Raw genomic sequence first — 22,504 nt, forward strand, 5'->3', positions numbered from 1 at the left:
TTAATTCCTGTGTCTATTAGACTCACTTAGACATCAATGCCGTTTTCACAGACAGGGCTTAAGGCTAGTCCCAGACTAAAATACATGTTTGAACTGTTTTAACTAAAAAAAAAAACTTGCACCGACATTTCTTAAAATATGTCATTGCCATATTTTTATTTTAAGATACAAACAAGGAACATTTATAAAAGCAACTTGAATGTCACAATTGAACTAAAGCCATAACTAAGCCCTGTCTGTGAATGGATATCAACAATGGTGACATGCTTAATGGTGAAGTGCATTTTGGGAGCCATGGATGAGGCAATGACCACTAATGTATCCTTGCTGAATAAAAAAATCTTAAAATAGATCTGACCCCAAACTTTTGAATGACAGCATACCTACAATACAATTATTGTAGTAAACTTTAGTCCAAAGTGGGAATGTTTTAAACTAGATATTAGTTAGCTAAATAAACAGTGACATATAGGCTACAGCATTGATTTTCTGCACTGTAATCATTCTTCGGCCATTCCAATCTTTTATATGTATGGCAATGTATACTAAACAGATCGCAGCACAGCAAAGCACTATCAGCCTATTAGATAGCAAAAGCTCTTGAAGTGCGTCTGTTGCACTGCGGTACACACGATAGGACGTTCATACAATATGACCCGTGGCTATTATAAGACTTATCTCCAAAGCCATTTATCACAAACTTGCACTGATTGTGAGGATCTGGCACCCTCATCATGTGAGGACAAATTGCACTGGAAGGGCCTGATCTGTGAAAAATATCACACTGCGAGATTACAATGCATCCGGTTCTCTCCAGTGAATACAATTACGCTTGATGAATGCCTCCACAAAAAACAAATAACGGTGCTACAGTAGCATCATTTGTAGGGTTGTTTATTCTCAACAGTCCCCACAGGGTGGCGCACTTTTGATGATTAGGTTCTATAATGCCGGTAATGGAGCGCAGATGGCATCTCAACAGTGTACTGTACAACAGTTTAGATACACAAAAATGCAATTCAATATTACATTTAAAATGTGGATTAAAAATAATGGACGTAATATTTAGGATTTAACAAACATTTTCTCTTATCCCTTTGCAAAAAACAAAACAATCTGGTCAGCAATTAAAGTGTCTGTGCGCATATGGCTTTAAAAAATATAGCCCATTAATTAAAACATTACACATTTCTGTCTGTACATAATCTCTTTCCATATTGCATTGCATTATGTAGATTTATGGACTCACACTTAACAAAAAACAACAACACATATATATTTGTATAGTAGACCGTAATGTCCGTTTAAGGAGTTTTCACAATATTTGAACTGTAAGAAAATGTTAAAATGCTAATAACGTGACAGGACACAGACCTGAGTGTGAGAAGGTCATACTAGTAATGCATATAACATACCATCAGATAATGTCCAGTTTCATTTAGTGAAGTTACTGTAAAACAAGCACTTGACAACTGTAGAGTCACATTCAGAAGTTTAAAGACTCTTGTGCATTTCCATTTAGAGTTCTAGGCAAGATTTGCATAGATTGGCTGTTGATATTGTTCATAAAGGTCTAAAAATAGCCTAGAGCTTTGAATTTATTTGAAGACTTCATGGAAACCTGACTGTACCGGGAATCTTCAACTGTATCAATGTACTCCAACCTGTACCATTAGTGTGTAGCCTATAGTCTTACAGCAATATTTCGAAGGGTAGCTGCTTATCCGAGTCCACGATCAAACTCAGTCGATCGGGCTTTACAGTGTGATTACAGAGCTTCAGTGTCTGTCGGGTCATCCTGGTTGTGGGTGACATAGTAGTCATGAACATACATCAGAACTGCGATAGGTTGACCGATAATGAGTGAGAGCCACACAGCAGCATTTCCATAGTTACCCCGAAGAAACCTGGCCACAAACCATGCCAGTGGGAGCTGAAATAAAGATTTCTTTTAATTTAAACGAAAAAATATATGATATACCTACTTAGATGATTATCACAAACGTAAAATATATAGTTTTCTTATGCACGAATGTATGAACATAAATGCGAACATAATTTTTGTATGTAAAGATTAAATATTTATACCTGTGCCATCATGCCCATAAATGCCCATAGTCTGAACATCCTGAGTGGGACACTGACCAGGTACTGCAGACAGAGAGATATAAATATACACATTAAACACTTTAAACTTCCGAGTGATGGATAGGTAAAGGTGTTTCTAAAAGGATTTAGTTTTGCTCATTTTTCATTTATGTTTATTCATTTTAAATCTTGAGTTTGGAGAACAAGCAATTTATCAAAGCCAACTAAAGGAGTCCAAAAAAGGGGCTTGGCCTGGTTAAGTTGCATTAGTTATGTGTTGAAACTCGCGGTTAAAGTAAGGTTAATGACATTTCCGAAACTCGTTCAAAGCAGTTGACCAATCACAACACACAGGTCCAGCCAACCAATTAGAGCACATTGTGCTTTTTGGAAATGTGGACTTCATAGAGACCGTAACTGAGAGTGTTACTGACAGATTTGGAAAAAGAAGTGCTGCAACAATGTAAAATATGGGAAAAATACAGTTTTTTGGACATTCTAGCCTGAAACCTATTCTAGTAGACCCCCAAAACAAAATCAAGTCTTTGTAAAAGCACTTAATGTGTCCTCTTTAAATCCTAAAGAGTGATGAATGAAACTCAGGTCAGGTTATATGAAAACGTTAACTCCCCATAATAACACCATAAAATATTGATTAAGCACTGAAGGGTTGAGCACTGCTGTTGCGTCCTTTAACCAGGTTCTTAACCTCTATTGAACTCCAGGGGTCTTGGAACACCGGCCTTCCTGTTACCCCTCACCAAATCAGGGCTAGATTGCACCCTCAGCACATCACCCCTAAATAAATAAAGTCTTTTTTAAAATTTCAGTATATCTTTACAGCTCCAGTTTTAGATATTCCTGAAATGAAACTTCACTCTCCATCTTAGCTTTCTGAGTCATTACTGTGATCCTGGGTCCAGTTCTGAGGTGCCCTGTTAAGGTCAATGTTTTTTAATAAGACGGTTAAGAATACTATCTGCCTGCACCTGCGGATTGGACACATCTTCCTCTCTGATTTCTCTCTCTCCCTCCCTTCCCCCAGCTCAGCTCACAGCTTATCACAGAGAACAGCAGCCTGATAGGAGCATGTTCTTCATCTTCCTCATCCCTTCGTTCTGACCTTCATCTCCTTCACAAGAACAGTGGCTACCAGCCAAACGCCGGGCACCTGCTTCTGAGTCAGGGAAACGAGACGACGCCTCGGGAGTGGGGAACATCTAAAATTTTACAAATTATTCTAGAATCCACAGCTGCTTCAAAAGAACAGCTGCTTCCCGCAATGCTCAAAAGGTCTTTTTCTTTTATTAATTTCAGTACATTTATGTTCGTTTCTTTTTTTTTTTTAAAGTGAAGTTTCAGTTTTAAAATACTTTCTTCTAAACCAGCTTCATAACTGACAAATAGCTGATATTACAATTTGATATTATTTTGTCAAAAAACTTAATCCACTAACAACTAAAATCAATTGTTTAAATGTTACAAGTGAATTTTCAAGATTACATTAAAAAATATAATAGTGATTTTCTTTTTTTTTTCTTTTTTTAACATGCCAGGATGAGAACATGAAAACACAGATGAAATCTTTTTTTAAGATGAACTTTAAGTAAGTACAAAATGGTTTAACTTTTTTTTTTAAAGGAGAACTCCGGTCAATTTTACCATTGAGCTAATTTTTTGTACATTTGGAGTGCTATCGGTACAGACAAAAAACTAAAAAAAATCAGTGTTGCCTACACCGTGTTATCGTCTTTTTAAAAATCGCACCCTGTTGACTTCAATGGGGCATGTTCTAAACCTGCTTTTAGCCTCTTAACATCCTTGATTTGTCATTACGAGTGCACAGCCATGTGAGTGGTGTCATTAAGAGTGACCACGGTCAGTCTAACTGCAGTAGAAGTGAAAGATATTAACATCTACAATCGACAATTGACTACTGTGCTGAGCTGGCTCACATTTTTAATTTTTATTCATATCTTTCACATCTACTGCAGTCAGACTGACCATGGTCACTCTTAATAACACCACTCACATGGCTGTACACTCGTAATGACAAATCAAGGATGAAAGCAGGTTTAGAACATGCCCCATTGAAGTCAACAGGGTGCGATTTTTAAAAAGACGATAACATGGTGTAGGCAACATCAATTTTTGTCGTTTTTGTCTGTACTGTAACAATAGCACTCCAAATGTTAAAATTGAGCGGAGTTCTCCTTTAATGGCATTAATAGTAAAATATTCAAAGTAAGCCCTACAGAAATATTACTGTATTGATTTGGCTTATGAGAAGTAGCACATTTCTAAAATGAGAATAAATCACACAGGTTGTTACCCTGCTTAGACTGTTAACTTTCATTTGCCATGACCCGACAGAATATTTAAAACAGCGTGTGATTTATGCATATCTCACCTCGTGAAAAAAAGCAGAGGCAAAAAATACAGCTGATTGGCTCAGTAACTTGCCAGCACCTCTTCGCATCAACGGCTTGTAAAAGTGTCTTTGAAAACAGGAGAGAGAAGCACATAAACTCACAGCCAGTGTGAACTGTAAATAACCATATATTTCTTGTGGACAGATCACATTATAGTCTCTCTTCATTATAGTCTCTGTGAGTTTTACTGTGTCGTATTTCATCTCGCCTCCCAACAGCTGTCTGCGGTCTCTTTCAAAACCCTCGTTCACTCACCGGAGACACCACTTGTGCACAGGAATATTCCAGTTTTGCCAGAAGTATGTTATCGTCTCGGAGTTCCTAAAAGAAACACAGTGTCACAATCCATCTGAAAGTAAAACTCTATGTACAGTATGAAATGGAGGTGGAAGAGGGAGAGATGGCGCATATAAAACAGATTGACTGCATTCAAAGCCCGTCAAACGCAGTGCGGTGTGGAAGTGGCACCCCCCCCAGCCGCTCAAATAAAGCTTTTACTAAGAGAAATAACTGTAAAGACATCCAAAGAAGATCACATCACTCACCACCAGTCACGGTAGAATTCCCGATCCCCAAACCTCAACAGCTCAGCCACAAAGTTCATTGAGGAATGGAAAAACGAGTAGAAGAAAATCAACCAGAGGAGATGGTTGGGCACCTAGTATAAAAATAGATAACAGTATTTACTCCATAATTTGGTTCATGCTTCATTTCTTTCATCAAAACAACGCAAGCAAAAATCTGAACCACTGAGGATTGTGTTTCTATTCTGAGAGGGAAACATTGACTTACTGCCAGTCTAAGCAGACGCTCTGTCATTCTAGAGTAGTCCATTTCCTGACAAAAATGAAAGAATTAAAGCGTGCTTGTTCTTAAAGCACTGAAAACAGAAGATAAAGCACATGAACACACCTGCAATGGCTTCATTGAACTTCGAATGATTGGCACCATCCACTGAAAGACCATTAAAAAGAACATTAGATATGAAATGTCTCAAAGACATGAAAATTGAGGCTTGGTGTGATTTCCAAATGCACTATGATGCTTACCTGCTGCGTTAAACCAACCAATAGCTGAGTGAGGAGAAGCTGTAACAGACGAGACAAACTGATTTTAATTTCTCACTATATATACAACTAAAATGCTAACAATAGAAGCGTGTGTGTGTGTGTGTGAGAGAGAATGTGTGCGTATTTGTGTGTGAATTAAATTTCTAATTTGCAACAGCTATAGCTGAAAGTAATGCTCTAACAAGAAGCACTTTCATAAATAAAAATTACCCTCATATATTCTTGCCACGACTCCCGGCAATTGTGTGCAAACAATAAGCTAATTCCAATGATTTATTGCCATTTGCAGATTTAGGCAAGAATGCAATATTCACTAAATAAACAAGTTATAATATACTATGATCAAATCTGGTAGCACAACTTATCAATATAAAGAACTGTCAATTATGTCAGGAATATGTCCAAGCAAATCGCTTACCATTTCAAAGAGCCTCCTGAACAGAAATCCCATTCGGATGGATTCAGAGCGGGGAAAATTAAGCTCATAGCACAGGGTTGGAGCAAAAACAAAATAATACATATCTGAAAAAAGAAAACAAAAAGAAGTCAAAATACTACCTACATGTTCTCAGGTCATAGTATTTGACACTGACAAAATTATAGTTAGATATCATGAAAATAAAGGAAAATCTTTAATTATGATTGGAAATAACAATGACTGTGAAAGCATCTGTGTCTAACACCATTCTGTATTTCATCAAAGCAGAACTATGAAATTTGATTGCTTAAATAACTTACCCCTGAGAGAGAGATTTCCTGGATAAGACACTTGCAAATGCATTCCACTGGATGCAGCCGATGGACCTAAAAACACAGGAATTTTTAAAGAAATAAACAAATATGTTTCTAATGTCAATTAAACCTGACATTCAGCTAAAGAATTAGAACATTTATTGCAAAACATATTAAACTCTTGACCAAAACCCAAGGACATATTGTATCACTATTAAAGGAGTAGTTCACTTTTAAAAAAAACGTTTGCTGATAATTTACTCACCCCCATGTCATCCAAGATGTCCATGTCATTCTTTCTTCAGTCGAAAAGAAATTAAGGTTTTTGATGAAAACATTCCAGGATTTTTCTCCATATAATGGACTTCAAGGTCCAAAAGACAGTTTCAGTGCAATCTGCAAACTGTTCAAAGAGCTTTTACATGATTCCAGACGAGGAATAAGGCACTTATCAAGTGAAACGATCGCATATTTAAAAAAAAAAAAAGACAAAGTTTTATAAGCTCAAATGGTCACCTTGCTCTGTTCTGACTCTCCTGTTCGAACTTGTTAATCAAAATGAACAAATCTTTTTTTCCGTGTCATTTGGTTCATTCAACAAACGAAATGAACGAGTTGACTCTGGAAAAGATTTGTTCATTTTGATGAAAGAGTTTGAATAGGAGAGTCACGAACGTGCATCACAGAACAGAACAAGGCGACCATTTGAGCTTATAAAACTTAAACTTTGTTATTTTTTTTAAATGAGAGATCGTTTCACTTGATAAGACCCTTATTCATCGTCTGGAATCGTTTAAAGCCCTTTGAACAGCTTGCAGTTTGCACTGAAACTGTCTTTTGGACATTGAAGCGTTTGGTTCCCATTGAAGTCCATTATATGGAGAAAAATCCTGGAATGTTTTCATCAAAAACCTTAACTTCTTTTCGACTGAAGAAAGAATGACATGGATATCTTGGATGACATGGGAGTGACTAAATTATCAGTAAAAGTTTTTTTTTTTTTTTTAAAGGGAACTTCTCCTTTAATCCTATAACCTGTCCCTCCAGGATTTTGCCATCTTGCAACTTCAAAAAATAAAGGGATAGTGAAAATTTAGAAAATGTAGTAAAAAATAAATAAATTTAGTCATCATTTACTCTCCCTACAGTTGTTCAAAACCTTTATGAGTTTCTTTCTTCTGCTGAACACAAAAGTTGATATTTTAAAGAATGTTGGTAATCAAATAGTTTACCAGTAGTTTAGACAGTAGCCATTGACTTCAATAGAAGGAAAAAAAAATAAAACTACGGAAGTCAATGACTACAGTCAACTGTCTGGTTACCAACATTCCTGAAACTATCTTCTATTGTGTTCAACAGAATTAAGAACCACATATAGTAGGTATTGAACAACTTGAGGAAGAGTAAATTTTCCTTCAGCCTTTTTTTTTATAGCACAAACAGCACATTGTTCAATGTAGAACGATCTCCAAAATTCACAAAGACCAGGAACAATTTTTATGGATTAACCATGGCTATTATTAATTGTGTAACATAGTGTTTTTTATAGCTAATAGGGGGCGACAAAAATGTCATCACAGTTTTGGCCATATAGTGCACTAAATATATATATATATATATATATATGCCCTTCATACTGCAGAAGAGACCACACCACACCTAATGTTTGATGACGAGTGGATGTGTTTACTCACATGAAAGAGATCTGGAGAGGCTGCGGGCCTTCGCTTGCGTTCTTTCTCTGCACCACCTGTTAACATCTTTATACGAGTACAATTTCAAAAACAGGATGGTGTAGATTCCTAAGGAAAACGCCCCTCCAACTGCATAAAGAGGACACAATGACAGAAACACGCTATTAGAAAGAACTATTCTGCAAAAACAGAACCTACTTCTTCCTTTTAATACCTGGAAATAGGAACACAAGAGGTTTATAACACAAATACACTTCCATCACAACACCGCAGCATGCCCCTTTCAATAGCTCATAACTTATAGTCACATGACCCAGCACGTCCAGACTCATAGCCCATCACCACTCTAGCGTGCACAGAGCTGGCTTACATTCAAATGCTCCCTCCACCACTGCTTTATCAATAGCAGCCATATGTTGGGTGGAAATGGTCTATGCAGGGGCTCTGGAGTGTGTCTATGCCCTAGAGATATGGACTCAAGGGCTGTAGGACCAGCAGAGGCCCCGACGGCCCCTAATATGACCTGGCTGTCTGGTACAGGAGCAGTGTGTGCAGTACTAGGCTGACAGATGGAGGCACATTTTCACCTCCTGTAGTGCAAACAGATGAGAGCGGACTGAAGAGCCAGTAAAAGTTGTGGTATGGAGAGGAGGAAGTGAGGGATTATATTTCCTACAAAAATGCATCATTATATTGCCCTTGAATTTAGATTTGAAATTTTAATTGGCTAAATATATCAGTCTATCACTCACTAAGCAGGACACAATGAGGGTCAGACTCAAACCTGCATGTATTGCATGAGCACCACAGATAATCATTAGGCTGTGGCGGATCCAACAATACTGCAAAATACTGCTCTATGTAGTATTGTGAATAAAAATACAATTCACATCCTAGCTGAACACATGAGATCTGAATGCTGGTATAAAGGTGGATTAGTTCAGTCTGTAATTTATCATTTGGTTGTGTCAAATCCTATAGTCTGGAACCATCCAGACTATAATCGCATATTATAGTCAAAATGAATTAATAAAATTAATTAAGATCATTAAAATGATCTTCTAAAGTGAATAAATACATTATAGAGATGCATTTCTTTATGTATACTAGGGATGTCCCGATACCACTTTTTCACTTCCGATACCGATACCGATGCCGCACCTTTGGCTTTTGCCGATACCGATATTAGTCCGATATTTTTTTTTCGTGGTCCGACGTGCTGTATACGGCCCACATGGTGGTTTATAGGTTTAACTTTGTGAAAGACAAAACAAAACAAACACAAAAGTAAACATAATACATATCTTTGGAAAGCTGAGAAACTCGTGATTCGAACGACGTAAACCATTTTAAGATACAATCAACACAGCGGGCACAATCTGTCTCTTTGTCAGACCACCAACAGCCAAAACAAACCAACACAAACTGGAAGAAACTCACCAATTAGCCATCTGTTAGTCCACATTCCAACAAAAATGGTTTGGTTTCACTGTAAAGCGTCCATACAATCCAATTTGAAGAAGTTTTTAGTCCAAAACAATTGTATATATGAATAAACATCCATGGAATGTAAATAGTAGCATTTCGCGTTAGCCGACAGCGCTATCATAACTTCAACGCACTAATGCTACGTTCACACCGGACGCGAATAGGGCGTCAGGCGCGAATGATTTCAATGTTAAGTCAATGCAAGAAAAATTCCTGCGGCGCGAATGAGGCGTGGAGCGCGGCGCGGAAGACGCGAATACGCCTCATTCGCGCGTCAAGTTGGCGCGAATGGCGCGAATTGAGCGTTGTGCATTCACGCGTTTGACGCGAATTCGCGTCTGCCGCCCGAGTTGAAAAATCTGAACTTTGGCGTGAATTCGCGCCGCGTTAACCAATCAGGAGCCTAGCTGCTTGCTCACGTGGTGAAGTTTCTGGATGCTTCAATAAATTATTTTGTTAATATGACTAAATGCATGGTGGGATTATGCACAACAAAGCAAATGTTTCATCACTTAAAACATTATTTCTATATGGAGACATGTTCATTTTGTATTGAATGTTATTCATTCCATATCTAGAAATAGTGTTATGTTGTAAAGACAGACATCCCAAGTCTCCCGGAAGTTCCGGGAGTCTCCCGCATATTGATAGCGTCTCCCTGATGCCCGCAAATTAGTTCAAATCTCCCGGAATCTAGAGCGAGACATACTGCGCGCATAACATACATAGCGCGCTATATATATCAACATATGTGCATAAATTCGTGTCTGGACGTGAGAGAGAGAAAAAAATCACAGGACAGGTTAATAACTTTTGAAGGCTGGCTCTATTTATTATCAAAACAAAAATAAATGACAGCTAGATTAGATGGATGAGGGGCCGGGCGAGGGTGATCCTCGCTCAGATGCGGGACAACAGGTCATCAAACTGGGCGCGTGACAGGCGGAAGTACCGCTGACAGCGGCCGTCATCCAGCGCAGCTCCTGGAGCGAGCAAATGGTGAAACTCGCCAAACGGTTCGGCTCCGAAGGGTCCGGTGGACACAAATATACGGCGACGATGATCCCCACGCCGCTGTTCTGCTATCCAGAGTAAATACAGAGCGGTAACTCTCTTGATGAATGCTCGGTCGACATAAAAACAATGACCGCCAACGGATTTTGATTCTGACGCGCGTCACGCGCGTAAATTTCGCTTCAAACTTTACGAGCGCCAGTTTCGCTCTCTCTTTGAGTGACAGTTTATCTATCCAGTTGCAATAGAGAATGAAATGACGCTATTTTCTGATAGCCAATGAATTTCTGAAAAGACTGAAATGCAGCTTTTGTGGAATCATCCGATTACATTAGAATCCGTCCGCAAAAGCGAGAGTGATTCTCTGCGCGCGTGTGCTTAAACACAACAATCATCACGTGACAGGCTGCGCCGCTAAACTGGATATCGCTCCTATTTTTTTCTCCCCTCCGATCTCCGATCTAGCGTTCTGGGCCGGTATCGGCGCGATACCGATGCCGTGGATCGGATCGGGACATCCCTAATGTATACAGTATATGTCCAATGAATGGCTGATTTTCGAATTCTACACTATTTTGAATAAGTTAATAAAACATTAAAAACTAAAATCAATCATTTTAAATGATACAACTGAAGTTGTAGTATTCATTTAAATATATTTAAAATAATAATATTAAAATGTACAGTATACTACAGTATATCAGTATACAATATATTACAGTATTTCATTTTGATATCTGCTAAAGATCTCAATTATGATTTTAACTCTTTCCATGTTTTTTGTTGCCAGCCACCACTGGTCCAGCCAAACTTCATGTCCCCCAGAATATACGGTTGTATGAATATCTGAACATGCAATTTATCAAAAAAGAAAGAACAGACCCTCTGCTTTATAAAAATAAATAAGCCATGCTTTATTCTAGATTTATGCATTCTTTTATTATCAACACTTGAATGTGGGTAAGTTTCGTAAAGAAAGCAATATTTTGAACAAATAAGAATGATATTTTTGTCAAAAACTACATCCAGATTGAATTTAGAATGATGATCAAAATATTGAGTCCATCAACACCCCTAATGCTTTCACCGTACTACCAAGTCCTGGGTAGACATTTCATTAGGTAGTTTTGATACAGTATATATGCTTTTTAATGTTGGTGATTGCGTTATTTTATAATATGGCTGGTTTGTGTGTCTTCTTCGCATGTGTTTAGATCAGAGATTCAGTGCTCATTCAGAAGAGTTTATACATCCCCTACCGCATAAAAGTGAAAACACGGAAAGCCGGAAAATTCCATCAATGGCAGGCAAGCGTTTTCTCGCAAATTATGAAAATTGTCATCAATGGCGGGGAAATGGTGTATGTGTAAGTGTTGTATTATGTACACAATGCACCATTAAAGTATGAGTATAATGTACAGACTCACCTGGTGTAATAGATGGCAGCTTCAACACAACAACCATCGGAAAATATAAGACGACTGTTAAATTAAAGATGTAGATCAGCAGCCCGGCCTTCTCACTAATCAACCCCTGTAAAACACACCAAAGAGTCAATCATAACATATCTAATGACAACACAATTAAACCAAACAACAAAATCACACACAGCCAAGCACTACAATCACGAAAACACAAATCGCCTAGATAATAACATAATCTGACAAATTAACAAATTAAGAAATGACATAAAACAATCAAAACCCCAGGAACATAAAACACACATAAAAATAAAAATTCGCTAAATAAGCAAAATTCCCTACACTTAACTTTTTTATGCAAGTCTTACACAACATCAGCAAAATCTCTGTACAGTTTATAAATTTCACTTCAGCCAGTTGAGTAAATGTGCTTATACTCGGTTCACATTTGCAAGCTCTCTCAAATATGTCAGGCTTTTTAAAACGCAATGAATCAAATTCGCCCTCTAAATTGAACTCTTCACAACCCCTCAATGTAATTTCAAACGACAAATTATACTGTGTGTGAAGTGACTGAACTCTTGCATTTTTATGACAATGGCTTTATTCACGATAAACAGATTAACGTAGAAATGTGAATGGCTTTTGAACTCACCATGGCTAGTCTCCTCTCTGTGTATAAAGCCACGAGTATAAAAACATTAGAAACTGCAAGAAACAAAATGTTATAATGTAAAATTTGATTATATATAAAATAAACAATTGCAGTTTTAGTAATAAAAGTATTTTTACAGCCTGTAATGAAACAGACGAGGGTCAAAATTATACCCTCGGGATGAACCTTACATCAGGGCAGACGGCCAGCCACGCTACAAACAAGATATACACTCACCGGCCACTTTATTAGGTACACCTGTCCAACTGCTCGTTAACACTTAATTTCTAAGCAGCCAATCACATGGCGGCAACTCAGTGCATTTAGGCATGTAGACATGGTCAAGACAATCTCCTGCAGTTCAAACCGAGCATCAGTATGGGGAAGAAAGGTGATTTGAGTGACTTTGAACGTGGCATGATTGTTGGTGCCAGAAGGGCTGGTCTGAGTATTTCAGAAACTGCTAATCTACTGGGATTTTCACACACAACCATCTCTAGGGTTTACAGAGAATGGTCCGAAAAAGAAAAAACATCCAGTGAGCGGCAGTTCTGTGGGCGGAAATGCCTTGTTGATGCCAGAGGTCAGAGGAGAATGGCCAGACTGGTTCGAGCTGATAGAAGGGCAACAGAGACTCAAATAACCACCCGTTACAACCAAGGTGGGCAGAAGAGCATCTCTGAACGCACAGTACGTCGAACTTTGAGGCAGATGGGCTACAGCAGCAGAAGACCACACCGGGTGCCACTCCTTTCAGCTAAGAACAGGAAACTGAGGCTACAATTTGCACAAGCTCATCGAAATTGGACAATAGAAGATTGGAAAAACGTTGCCTGGTCTGATGAGTCTCGATTTCTGCCGCGACATTCGGATGGTAGGGTCAGAATTTGGCGTCTACAACATGAAAGCATGGATCCATCCTGCCTTGTATCAACGGTTCAGGCTGGTGGTGGTGGTGTCATGGTGTGGGGAATATTTTCTTGGCACTCTTTGGGCCCCTTGGTACCAATTGAGCATCGTTGCAACGCCACAGCCTATTGTTGCTGACCATGTCCATCCCTTTATGACCACAATGTACCCAACTTCTGATGGCTACTTTCAGCAGGATAATGCGCCATGTCATAAAGCTGGAATCATCTCAGACTGGTTTCTTGAACATGACAATGAGTTCACTGTACTCAAATGGCCTCCACAGTCACCAGATCTCAATCCAATAGAGCATCTTTGGGATGTGGTGGAACGGGAGATTCGCATCATGGATGTGCAGCCGACAAATCTGCGGCAACTGTGTGATGCCATCATGTCAATATGGACCAAACTCCCTGAGGAATGCTTCCAGCACCTTGTTGAATCTATGCCACGAAGAATTGAGGCAGTTCTGAAGGCAAAAGGGGGTCCAACCCGTTACTAGCATGGGGTACCTAATAAAGTGGCCGGTGAGTGTATATTCGCTCCATAAAGACTAAGGGTTAAAAACAATTATACTTCCCTGTCTTTGATAACATGCAAAATGATGCACAAAATCAACCTTTCAAAATCAAAATCAACACAGTATTTTGACAATCTTCAAATTGTCTTCAAACAGGCATTGTCTGTATATGTTGGAGTGTTCTCTGTCAGCCTGATTTTAATAATGCCCCTGTCTGGAAAACACAAGAATAGAAGTAAGCTCCATCTTAAAATACATACCAATGAGCAGGCATGCAGCAGGCCAGCTATAAGGGTCCTTGAGGAACAATGACACTACTTGAATGGGGTCCACTAAAATGCCATACCTATGACACACACACACAAAAAAAATGAATGAATTACAACACAGACATGGTCCCCAAACCTTTACACATCTGACGCAACATATTATTATTCCTGCATTCGCCCATTGTTCTGAACTTCGCGGGCAGCTGTAAACATACTGTATGCAAGCAGCAGTGTGCAACATGATGACAGCATATGGTTCCCTCAGCATGGGGTTTAGTCGTGTTTCAATCAACTTATGGAGAGGAAGGCCTGAACACTTTTCAAACAAACCCTATAGACTCATCTTCATCTGCATGACAATCAAAACAAAGAAAGCAGAACTGCAGAGAAAGCGTTTTAACACTTGTGTGTTCATTCAACACCTACTCAATGGAGAAGTTGGAGATATAGGTCAGTTGTAAACATTTAAGGGCCACATGTATGTGATGTATGTGCCCTTTTGTGCAAGATAAATGATTGATATTAAAATCAGCTATGTACTGAATATTTATATTGTCATTTTAAGATCAAATAATTGGACCAAAAGCCACAAATCTCCCATTTTTAATGAATTAAAGTCGCAATTAATTGAAAGTTGCGATGCCGGCTTCCGTGTCGTACATCCGAGTAAAACAGATCAACAGATTTGAGTTAAGAGTTATGACATTTCAGTGTTATGTCAGTTCAATAGAACAGTTATGTCATTCAATAGAAAGGGTGAATTTTCAATTCATGAAGACTTTAAGCATTCAAACTGTATGTTATGGCTGTTTCAGAAAAAAATAAATAAAGCATACTGTTCATACCTTAGAAGGTTTTCCAAGAACAGGCGTGCATTGCTCAAAACCTGCAAAAAAGGCAGAGACATACATTCATGAAGAAAACAATTTAAAACCAACACAAGAATACATCACTAATGCTAGGTAAGCATGTCAGAACAACCAGAATAAAATCTTCCAAAGATCCTTATTCACTGTCACAGTTTGCAGAGATGTATTGAAATCCATGTCCATAAATCCATACAGAAGACAGACACACTTTTTCATACGTACAGAATGAGAAAGAAGAATGGATGAAAGGAAAAAAAGTCTGGCTGAAAAAATTTGCAGAGGACAAAATTGAGTCGTCTCAAAGCTCACATTAACAGTAAGTTGAAAAGCGTGAATGCATTCTTCACAGTTTTGAAGAAAAGGACTTGGCTGGCTGTCCTCTGTGTTCAGCTAGTGTTTAGAGAGACAGGCTGTTTTGAGCTGTTTATTTTTGGGTCTCACTTGGCATTAAGTCTGTCTCCAAACTAATCAAAGCTTCTTCACATGCCACATGACTGCCACACACACCATACGATGTTACTTAAAATGTGTCATTGCAATACAATTCTGTCATTAGTCTTGGTTTTCCTGTGTTAAAATTAGGTCCAAAAAGAGATATTTAGCTTCGTATGCTTGTGCTTATCCATTTCAGACAGAAAGACAAAAGTGGCTCATTCATTAAATGAACATGTACTCTCAGAAACAACACATAATCAAATAATCCAATGATCTGCAAGTGGACATTTGACTTTTTACTTGCATAAGAGGCAGTAAAAATGAGTACTATTCTTTGGCAGCAAGAGGAAATGTTTACAACCCACACTGATATAATCGGTGACACAGTTTAACTAGAGGAATGAGTAGGCAAGTCAAAGCATGTACATGTAGCGCAACAGGGATCAGCTTTTGTGACTGTTTCAGAATTCAGACTCACCAGCATTACAACACACCAGTTCAGGATGCCTCTGTAATTTTTGAAGCTGCTTGCAGAACTCAGCATTGACTCCTGCAACTTGTGGCAACTATAGAGGAAATAAAGAAGACATGAAACAAATGAAACATGAAACAAAAACAGTATTTGATATGATTAAATAATTTAGATTGTAATGTTATTGTTCTTTTTTTAGATATCGGTATTGAAAGATTTTGGGTGCAACATACAATCATCTCTATCGGTGTCTGTAAACCAAATAGTACTATTAGAATAATAAAGGAACAGCATTTCTCAGGGTAGGTTGCAGGATCTTGAGTGGAATGTCCTCACAGAATTGTTAGTAGCCCCTTTGTCTTCATGTGTACAGTTCTCTCCCTCAGACTTTGGGATAAGATTCTTTTAAGGCAGACATGCTAACATCTCTGCTGAAGAACTTTGCTACACTACTTCTTCTCCCACACAAGAATTCTGGTCAAGCTTAATTATTTTATGTGTTAGAGATATCTACTGTATTACATTGGTGATGAGCCATTCAAATGACTGCTCAGCCAATTACAGGAAAATCTAAGTATCTAACTGAAATCCATAAAGTATAATAAGGTTAAAAGGGCCTTTTTGATTTTTCCCCTGAAACACAAATTAGCATCTAACACCACCAGAGTAATTTCCTAAACATATATTCATTGCTATGCAATGTGAAATCAAGCAGTTGAACGTTTGCAGGTCATATTGTACTACCTCCATTTAGAAAAGTAGATAGCACAATACGATTAGCAAAAAATGCTACATTTCAGATTGTGCTACCAGCATCATATTCATGTGGTTTTTGAGGTTTTATTAACGTCCAAATCCACCATTAAAACAATGTATATAATGTTGGTAGCACAATCTGATAGGTAGCATTATTCTTCAGAACACAAGACGCCATTTTGGAATGAAAATAAGGCTGAGATGAGAGAACTAAGATCGGTAATGGTAAGCACACAATTCACGTACACTTAAGTTGTTTTTAAAAGGGTGTGAACATGGGTGTGAACAAGTAGGTAGTATTATAACTGTAAACACAAGATCTTGGAGTGTGGCTCTAAATGGCAGCAAATCTATTTTAAAGCTTTAAAGTTTGGAAGACAAAATATGTTCCCATATGTTTCAAGAATTTAGCAGAAAAAGTCCTACTTGCTCTGCAGCAGGAGCATAGCAGATCTAGTACGCCATGACCATGCACATTCTATTTACATTAATACAATGTTTTACAAACTATCACAAGAGGTGTCATAACTCAAATATATCAATTACAAAATTTAATTCAAAGCAGATAAATATAAAACTAAACATTACTTAAAAAAATAGTTTACCCAAAATTAAAATTCTGTCATAATTTACTCACCGCCAAGTTATCTTCTACTGAACACAAAAGAAGACATTTTGAAACATTTGATGGGCCCTTCCACTGTTTGGTTACCCATATTCTTCAAAATATCTTCTTGGGACGTTTTACTTGTTTCTATTCTCTGATTGGTAGATTTATTTGCGGAATCATGGGAAATGTAGTTTTTCACTGGGAGTTATACTGATAACTTTGGTTATTTTTAAAAATGACGTATTGGGGGCAGATTGCTTTCACTTAAAACATATTCCCCTGATAAACTCATAGCTTGCAGTCTGCCTTTGAACATTTTCGTAAAGTTCAAAGTTATTGTTCAAAATCAATTCTCCTATGGAGAAAATAAATTGATTTTTTACTTATAAACTGACTTTTGCACTCTAAAAACATAAAAAGGGGGGCATGCTCCTCCCAAGATTGGTCTATTCTCTTTTTTCTACAGTAGGCCTATGTTTAAATATTTCATTTATTACATTTTATCCCCCCATAATCCAGAATATGTGCTTATATATCCTAAATAATTTAGCAAAATGATCGAGAATCCTGGAATCATCACATATTTGCAGTTTATTATTTTAGTTTTGCTCAATGTTATAAGTTTTCTGTAACGTTCGAATAAGTGAAATAATGGTATTTTGGGGGGGAAAGGGGTTAAATGTGTCCTGTACAGAGCCACATGCACATTGGCGAATCCTGTCCTCCCCTCTCTCCCTCTCTCTCTGTGCAGCGCAACATTTTTATCTCTGTGTTGTCACATATTAATGCCCACAAAACGACAACAATCTACGTTTGTTGCATGCCGTTTTGGCGTAAACTACATCTTACCTCATTTTGTCGTAGAGACCGCATTTTCTTTTGTCTTCGTTAGGCGGTGACTGTAAGTTTTTGGTGAGAGACTCACGTGCCTTGGGATCACTTGCTGTTGCGGTCGCGCCGTTTCTGAGTTTCACTGTCTCGCTCTTTACGTTCGTGATGGTCGCGCGCCTACGACTCCGTGTGATGGGCCGAAAATCCTCCTTGTCAGTCATGATTAGCTAATTTACAGCAAGCCTTCAACAAATAAATTTAATAAGCCAAGTCCACGCAGGAGTTGCATCTGGCTCTGAGACCGGAAAAACAAGCTTAAAGCTCCAGTTTTGCAAGCTAATTAGGCTGACGCAAGATTTGTAATGCTGTCTGACTCAAACAATTGCGTGGACTTTAGCACGTTTGTTAATAAAATGAGTTTCAGGCAGGTTTAAGACTTTTCCCCCGGATCTAGTTCCGCGTTCATTCTGTAAAACAACTCATCTAAGTTAAGCCAATAGGAGTCAGTAGGCTAGTGTAATACTGTAACTCGAAGCTGCCATAAGGTGATTGGCTATTTCACACACAAACACACACACACACAAAACAAAAAACATGACCTTCTTTATAAATAATATAAAGATTGAATTGAACAAAAAAGAGAACAAATTTAGCCTACTGTTGAAAGAGAACAGATTTACTGTTGAAACTCGAATTACTTTCTTTTCTTAAAAGAAAACAAAAATAAGTTATGAACTGTTAGTCAGCATTCACTTAACAACATGCTAATGAAAAGACAACTGTTTTGTCCTTTAATATAACCAGTTTCACCATATTATTGCCCTCTTGCACTACTATAATCTACTGCATGTTAAAATATTAAATGGGATCTGTTTTCCATCTTCCTGTTAATAGGGATAGCTTTTAACAAATACCACAATGTTATAATAGAGCCTATTGAACCTTGGTAAATTTTGTATTTTGGAAGTAATGGTTGTGATCAGGATTTTGCATGAATCCAAAATATTTGATTCCCAGTTTATAGGAGTTAAAAAAAAAAAAACGGTGGAAATAAGCTCGAAAATGTGCAGTGTGTAGACAACCTAAGACGCTCAGTGTTCATCGAGGCAGAACATTTCACCTTCCCTCTTATCAAAGTTGCAAAGTAAACTACGAGAAAACATTCTGCAGTAAATCAAAGTGAGAAAGACATTTCAGAAGCAACTTTTTGGATGCTGTATCCGAGCAGTGCAGCAAATACGACTGCGTTGCGTGCAGCCATCCAGTTTTTGGTGTATGGTAGGTTTTTTTTTATTCCGGCACATCTAAAATTTAAAGAAAGAGGTGTTTATCTAATATTTAATCATTTTATGTCAGCAGCAATGATGTAAGTTCAAACACTCAAAGTCTGGCCAGGGCAGTAGCAGCAAAAATGTGACTTTAGAGTTTGAATGGCTGCATTCGTTCTCGGCTCCCTCAGTAAAGATACTGCCGCCTGTTTCACTTGGCTGATAGCCCCTGTATGAAATAGGGGCCTGAGAAAGATTAATTCTATACATTTCAGTGGCAGGTTGATTGTATTTTATGCCTGGCCACATGACTTGTGACCCTCTCTTCCGTCAGGGATGTCAGAGCAAGCTGGCAGGGGCGTTTGGTAGTGTAGGCCTGAGGTGAGGAGGAATGTGCCCGGCTACGATCGTGTCCTTGGATTTGTAATGAAGTTGTGAGGCTGAAATCACTCACTTCTGCGTGGCGTAGTGGCACGTCATGTTTTATCACAGGGATGCCACATTTACTCAGTCATTAGGGACCGAAAGCTAGTTTATCTCTGTTGCGATCCAGGCAGACTGATAGACACTTCAGGGGTGGCACGTGTGTCAGCACTTTTGCGGTTCAGTCAAGGACTTGACTCCAGATAACGCTGTCATTCTCTATACGTCTCTGTCTTTCGCAAGCTTTGCTCACTCCCACGGATCATCTGACAGGTTGGTTCTTTAATGTCTGCTATAGTGACATCACTATGACAAATGACAAATGATTAGATTTACGTACAAAACCAATGCCACCCACAAAACCAAAGAAAAGGTTTTTTTTTTTTTGCTCAGATTAGATATATTTCTTTGAATATCATTTGTTTTAAGATGTTTCTGACAAAATTCGTAGACATAACAATAGCCCTAGTAATAGTTGCAGTAGTTGTATAATTCAAATCAAATAAATGTTAAGTGAATTAAAATAAAATGATTAAAAACTTATCAAGATTAAAAAACATGGAAACATTTATCATTTTTATTTAGTTTAAGTTGATGTATTAAAATAAATAAAACTAAAACATGAGAAGAAAAAAATACTAAAAACTGTAGAAGTTACCCAAAGACGAAGTACCCCAAATCTAACAATAAAAATAATAAAACTTTACCTAAAATTTAACTGAAAATGGAAAATATAAAAAAACATAAACTAATTTATCTCTGATCTGAGCAGTTTGACATTGTTGGGATTGTTCTTTTTTCCAGAGAAGAATCTGAAAATGATGATAATTAAAGGGATACTTCACCCAAACATGGAAATTCTGTTATCATCTACTCATCCGCATGTCATTCCAAACCTGTGGAACACAAAATAACCTTTTTTTTTTTGTATAATGGAAGTCTATGGGGGCCAAAATTTCATTGACTTAAAAAAAAAAAAAAAAAAAAAAACCTTCAAAATATCTTTGTGCTCCACAATAAAAATAGGTCAGACAGATCTGTAATTACGACGTGATAGTGATTAAATGATGACAGAATTTTCATTTGTAGATGAATAATCCCTCATTTTGAATCACATTGCTGTCTAGGAGAGACAATTGAATTGAGATTTCAAAGAAACCACTTTTTTTATTTTCCTTCCTATTGGTTTATCTCACCCACAAGTATCTGGTTGCCATATGCACACACACACATTCATAAAAAAAAACTCTCTCAGGCATACTTTGTCTTTCTTCAGCGCTCGCGGTGTATGCTCTGTTGATGTTTGTTTAATTAAAAACTGATAATTGTATTATCACAGTTTGTTTTTTGTTGAGCAGAGATGAGATGGACAGGTCTCTAGGCAGAGAAATCATGCATGCCTCATGAATAGAAATACGATTTCTGTTCCAGCTACCACACCTGTGGATCGGCTTGTTCCACCTGAGGCCCTCACCGAGTCACCGCCACTTAACTTCCAGAATTTTTAACAAATGGTGACCCATCACAGCAGAATGAAATCTGAATCTATTTTCGTACTGGTAATAATTACACTATACTTGCAAATTGTAGAGCTCCAAATAAGAGGGTTTCACATTTGGTCAGTTTAGTTTAGCATAGAGTTTTACCTGGCAACATAAAATATGTGAAAATGGAGTTGCATTGTCTGCTTGTTTAATCATTAAGGTAGCACTCTAATGAATAGTTCAGCCATAAAACTTTATTTGCTATATTCTATATGTTCTGATTGGTTCGTTTTAATGTAACGTTCTCAGCCAGAGTTCATTCATTTATTAAATCATTAATTCAGTGAATCCTTTCCTTGTTTGCTTATACTGTACATGGTATCAAAGCAGTTTCACAAATTTCAAGTTAGAGATAATTAATTCAGAGCAGACATTTTAACTGCTCATTATTTCCAATAGATTTCATTCATATGTCTTTCATTCAACTTTCAGTAGCTAATGCAAATACAGGGAAAATGTGAAGTTTTATGAACTCCTAAAAAATTATTCTTTCCTAGCTCTCTTTCTGCCTGTCTATTTATGAGAAGTAATCTATAATGCATATGCCTTGGCTATATGACTGCATATTGTCTTACAAAGACAGCTCAAAGTGCTCTGTTCAGCGGAAAGGCTATAGCACATGCTGACAGATGCTGCAGAAACCTGCAAGAGCATACACCCCCACACACACACACACACACACACACACACACACACTGGAGGAGTGAGATAAAGATGAATTGCTCAATGGAGAGAAGGATTACACAGCTGAGCAAGACTGATTCAGACAGAATCATTCAAAGCCCAGAGAGGCCATACAGATCGCTCTAGTCCAGCGAGGTAGAATGGAAGAGACAGGAAGTGAAATGATAGGGGTTTGTTCATGAAAACAATGACACGAAAAAGATACAATCACCTCATTGTTAGCCCCTGCTGGTAGAAGCTGTAAATACACACACTGCAGGTTCATTATACTATCAATGTAATAAACCAAATGTTAATATTGGATAACTTCGATTTAGACT

The 22,504-nt window shown here is 37.8% G+C and overlaps 2 protein-coding genes across 6 annotated transcripts in view; both read right to left on the reverse strand.

The window, feature by feature from the left end:
• Nucleotides 1–22,504, reverse strand: part of gpr20 (G protein-coupled receptor 20) — a 127,968-nt gene that overhangs the window by 9,364 nt on the left and 96,100 nt on the right. The window lies entirely within an intron of this gene.
• The window catches only part of dgat1b (diacylglycerol O-acyltransferase 1b), a 119,282-nt gene that overhangs the window by 665 nt on the left and 96,113 nt on the right, over nt 1–22,504 (reverse strand). For 3 of the 5 annotated variants that reach the window (XM_089117779.1, XM_089117781.1, XM_089117780.1), the window contains 16 exons: nt 16,075–16,162; nt 15,138–15,178; nt 14,284–14,369; nt 12,595–12,647; nt 11,946–12,051; nt 8,017–8,145; nt 6,329–6,394; nt 6,009–6,112; nt 5,570–5,608; nt 5,433–5,474; nt 5,313–5,357; nt 5,066–5,178; nt 4,776–4,841; nt 4,499–4,586; nt 2,089–2,151; nt 879–1,933 (listed from right to left, as the gene is read on the reverse strand). In XM_089117779.1, the coding sequence (XP_088973905.1) occupies nt 1,769–1,933; nt 2,089–2,151; nt 4,499–4,586; nt 4,776–4,841; nt 5,066–5,178; nt 5,313–5,357; nt 5,433–5,474; nt 5,570–5,608; nt 6,009–6,112; nt 6,329–6,394; nt 8,017–8,145; nt 11,946–12,051; nt 12,595–12,647; nt 14,284–14,369; nt 15,138–15,178; nt 16,075–16,140 (1,272 nt within the window). In that variant the 5' untranslated portion in view covers nt 16,141–16,162 and the 3' untranslated portion in view covers nt 879–1,768. Of the gene's footprint in view, nt 1–878; nt 1,934–2,088; nt 2,152–4,498; nt 4,587–4,775; nt 4,842–5,065; nt 5,179–5,312; nt 5,358–5,432; nt 5,475–5,569; nt 5,609–6,008; nt 6,113–6,328; nt 6,395–8,016; nt 8,146–11,945; nt 12,052–12,594; nt 12,648–14,283; nt 14,370–15,137; nt 15,179–16,074; nt 16,163–18,283; nt 18,773–22,504 lie in introns of those variants that run through there. The other 2 variants (XM_039680136.2, XM_089117778.1) reach the window with 2 other exon arrangements.

This window comes from Pimephales promelas, chromosome 12, assembly GCF_988280905.1.
Source record: "Pimephales promelas chromosome 12, fPimPro1.hap1.1, whole genome shotgun sequence".
In the NCBI taxonomy this organism is placed as follows: domain Eukaryota; kingdom Metazoa; phylum Chordata; class Actinopteri; order Cypriniformes; family Leuciscidae; genus Pimephales; species Pimephales promelas.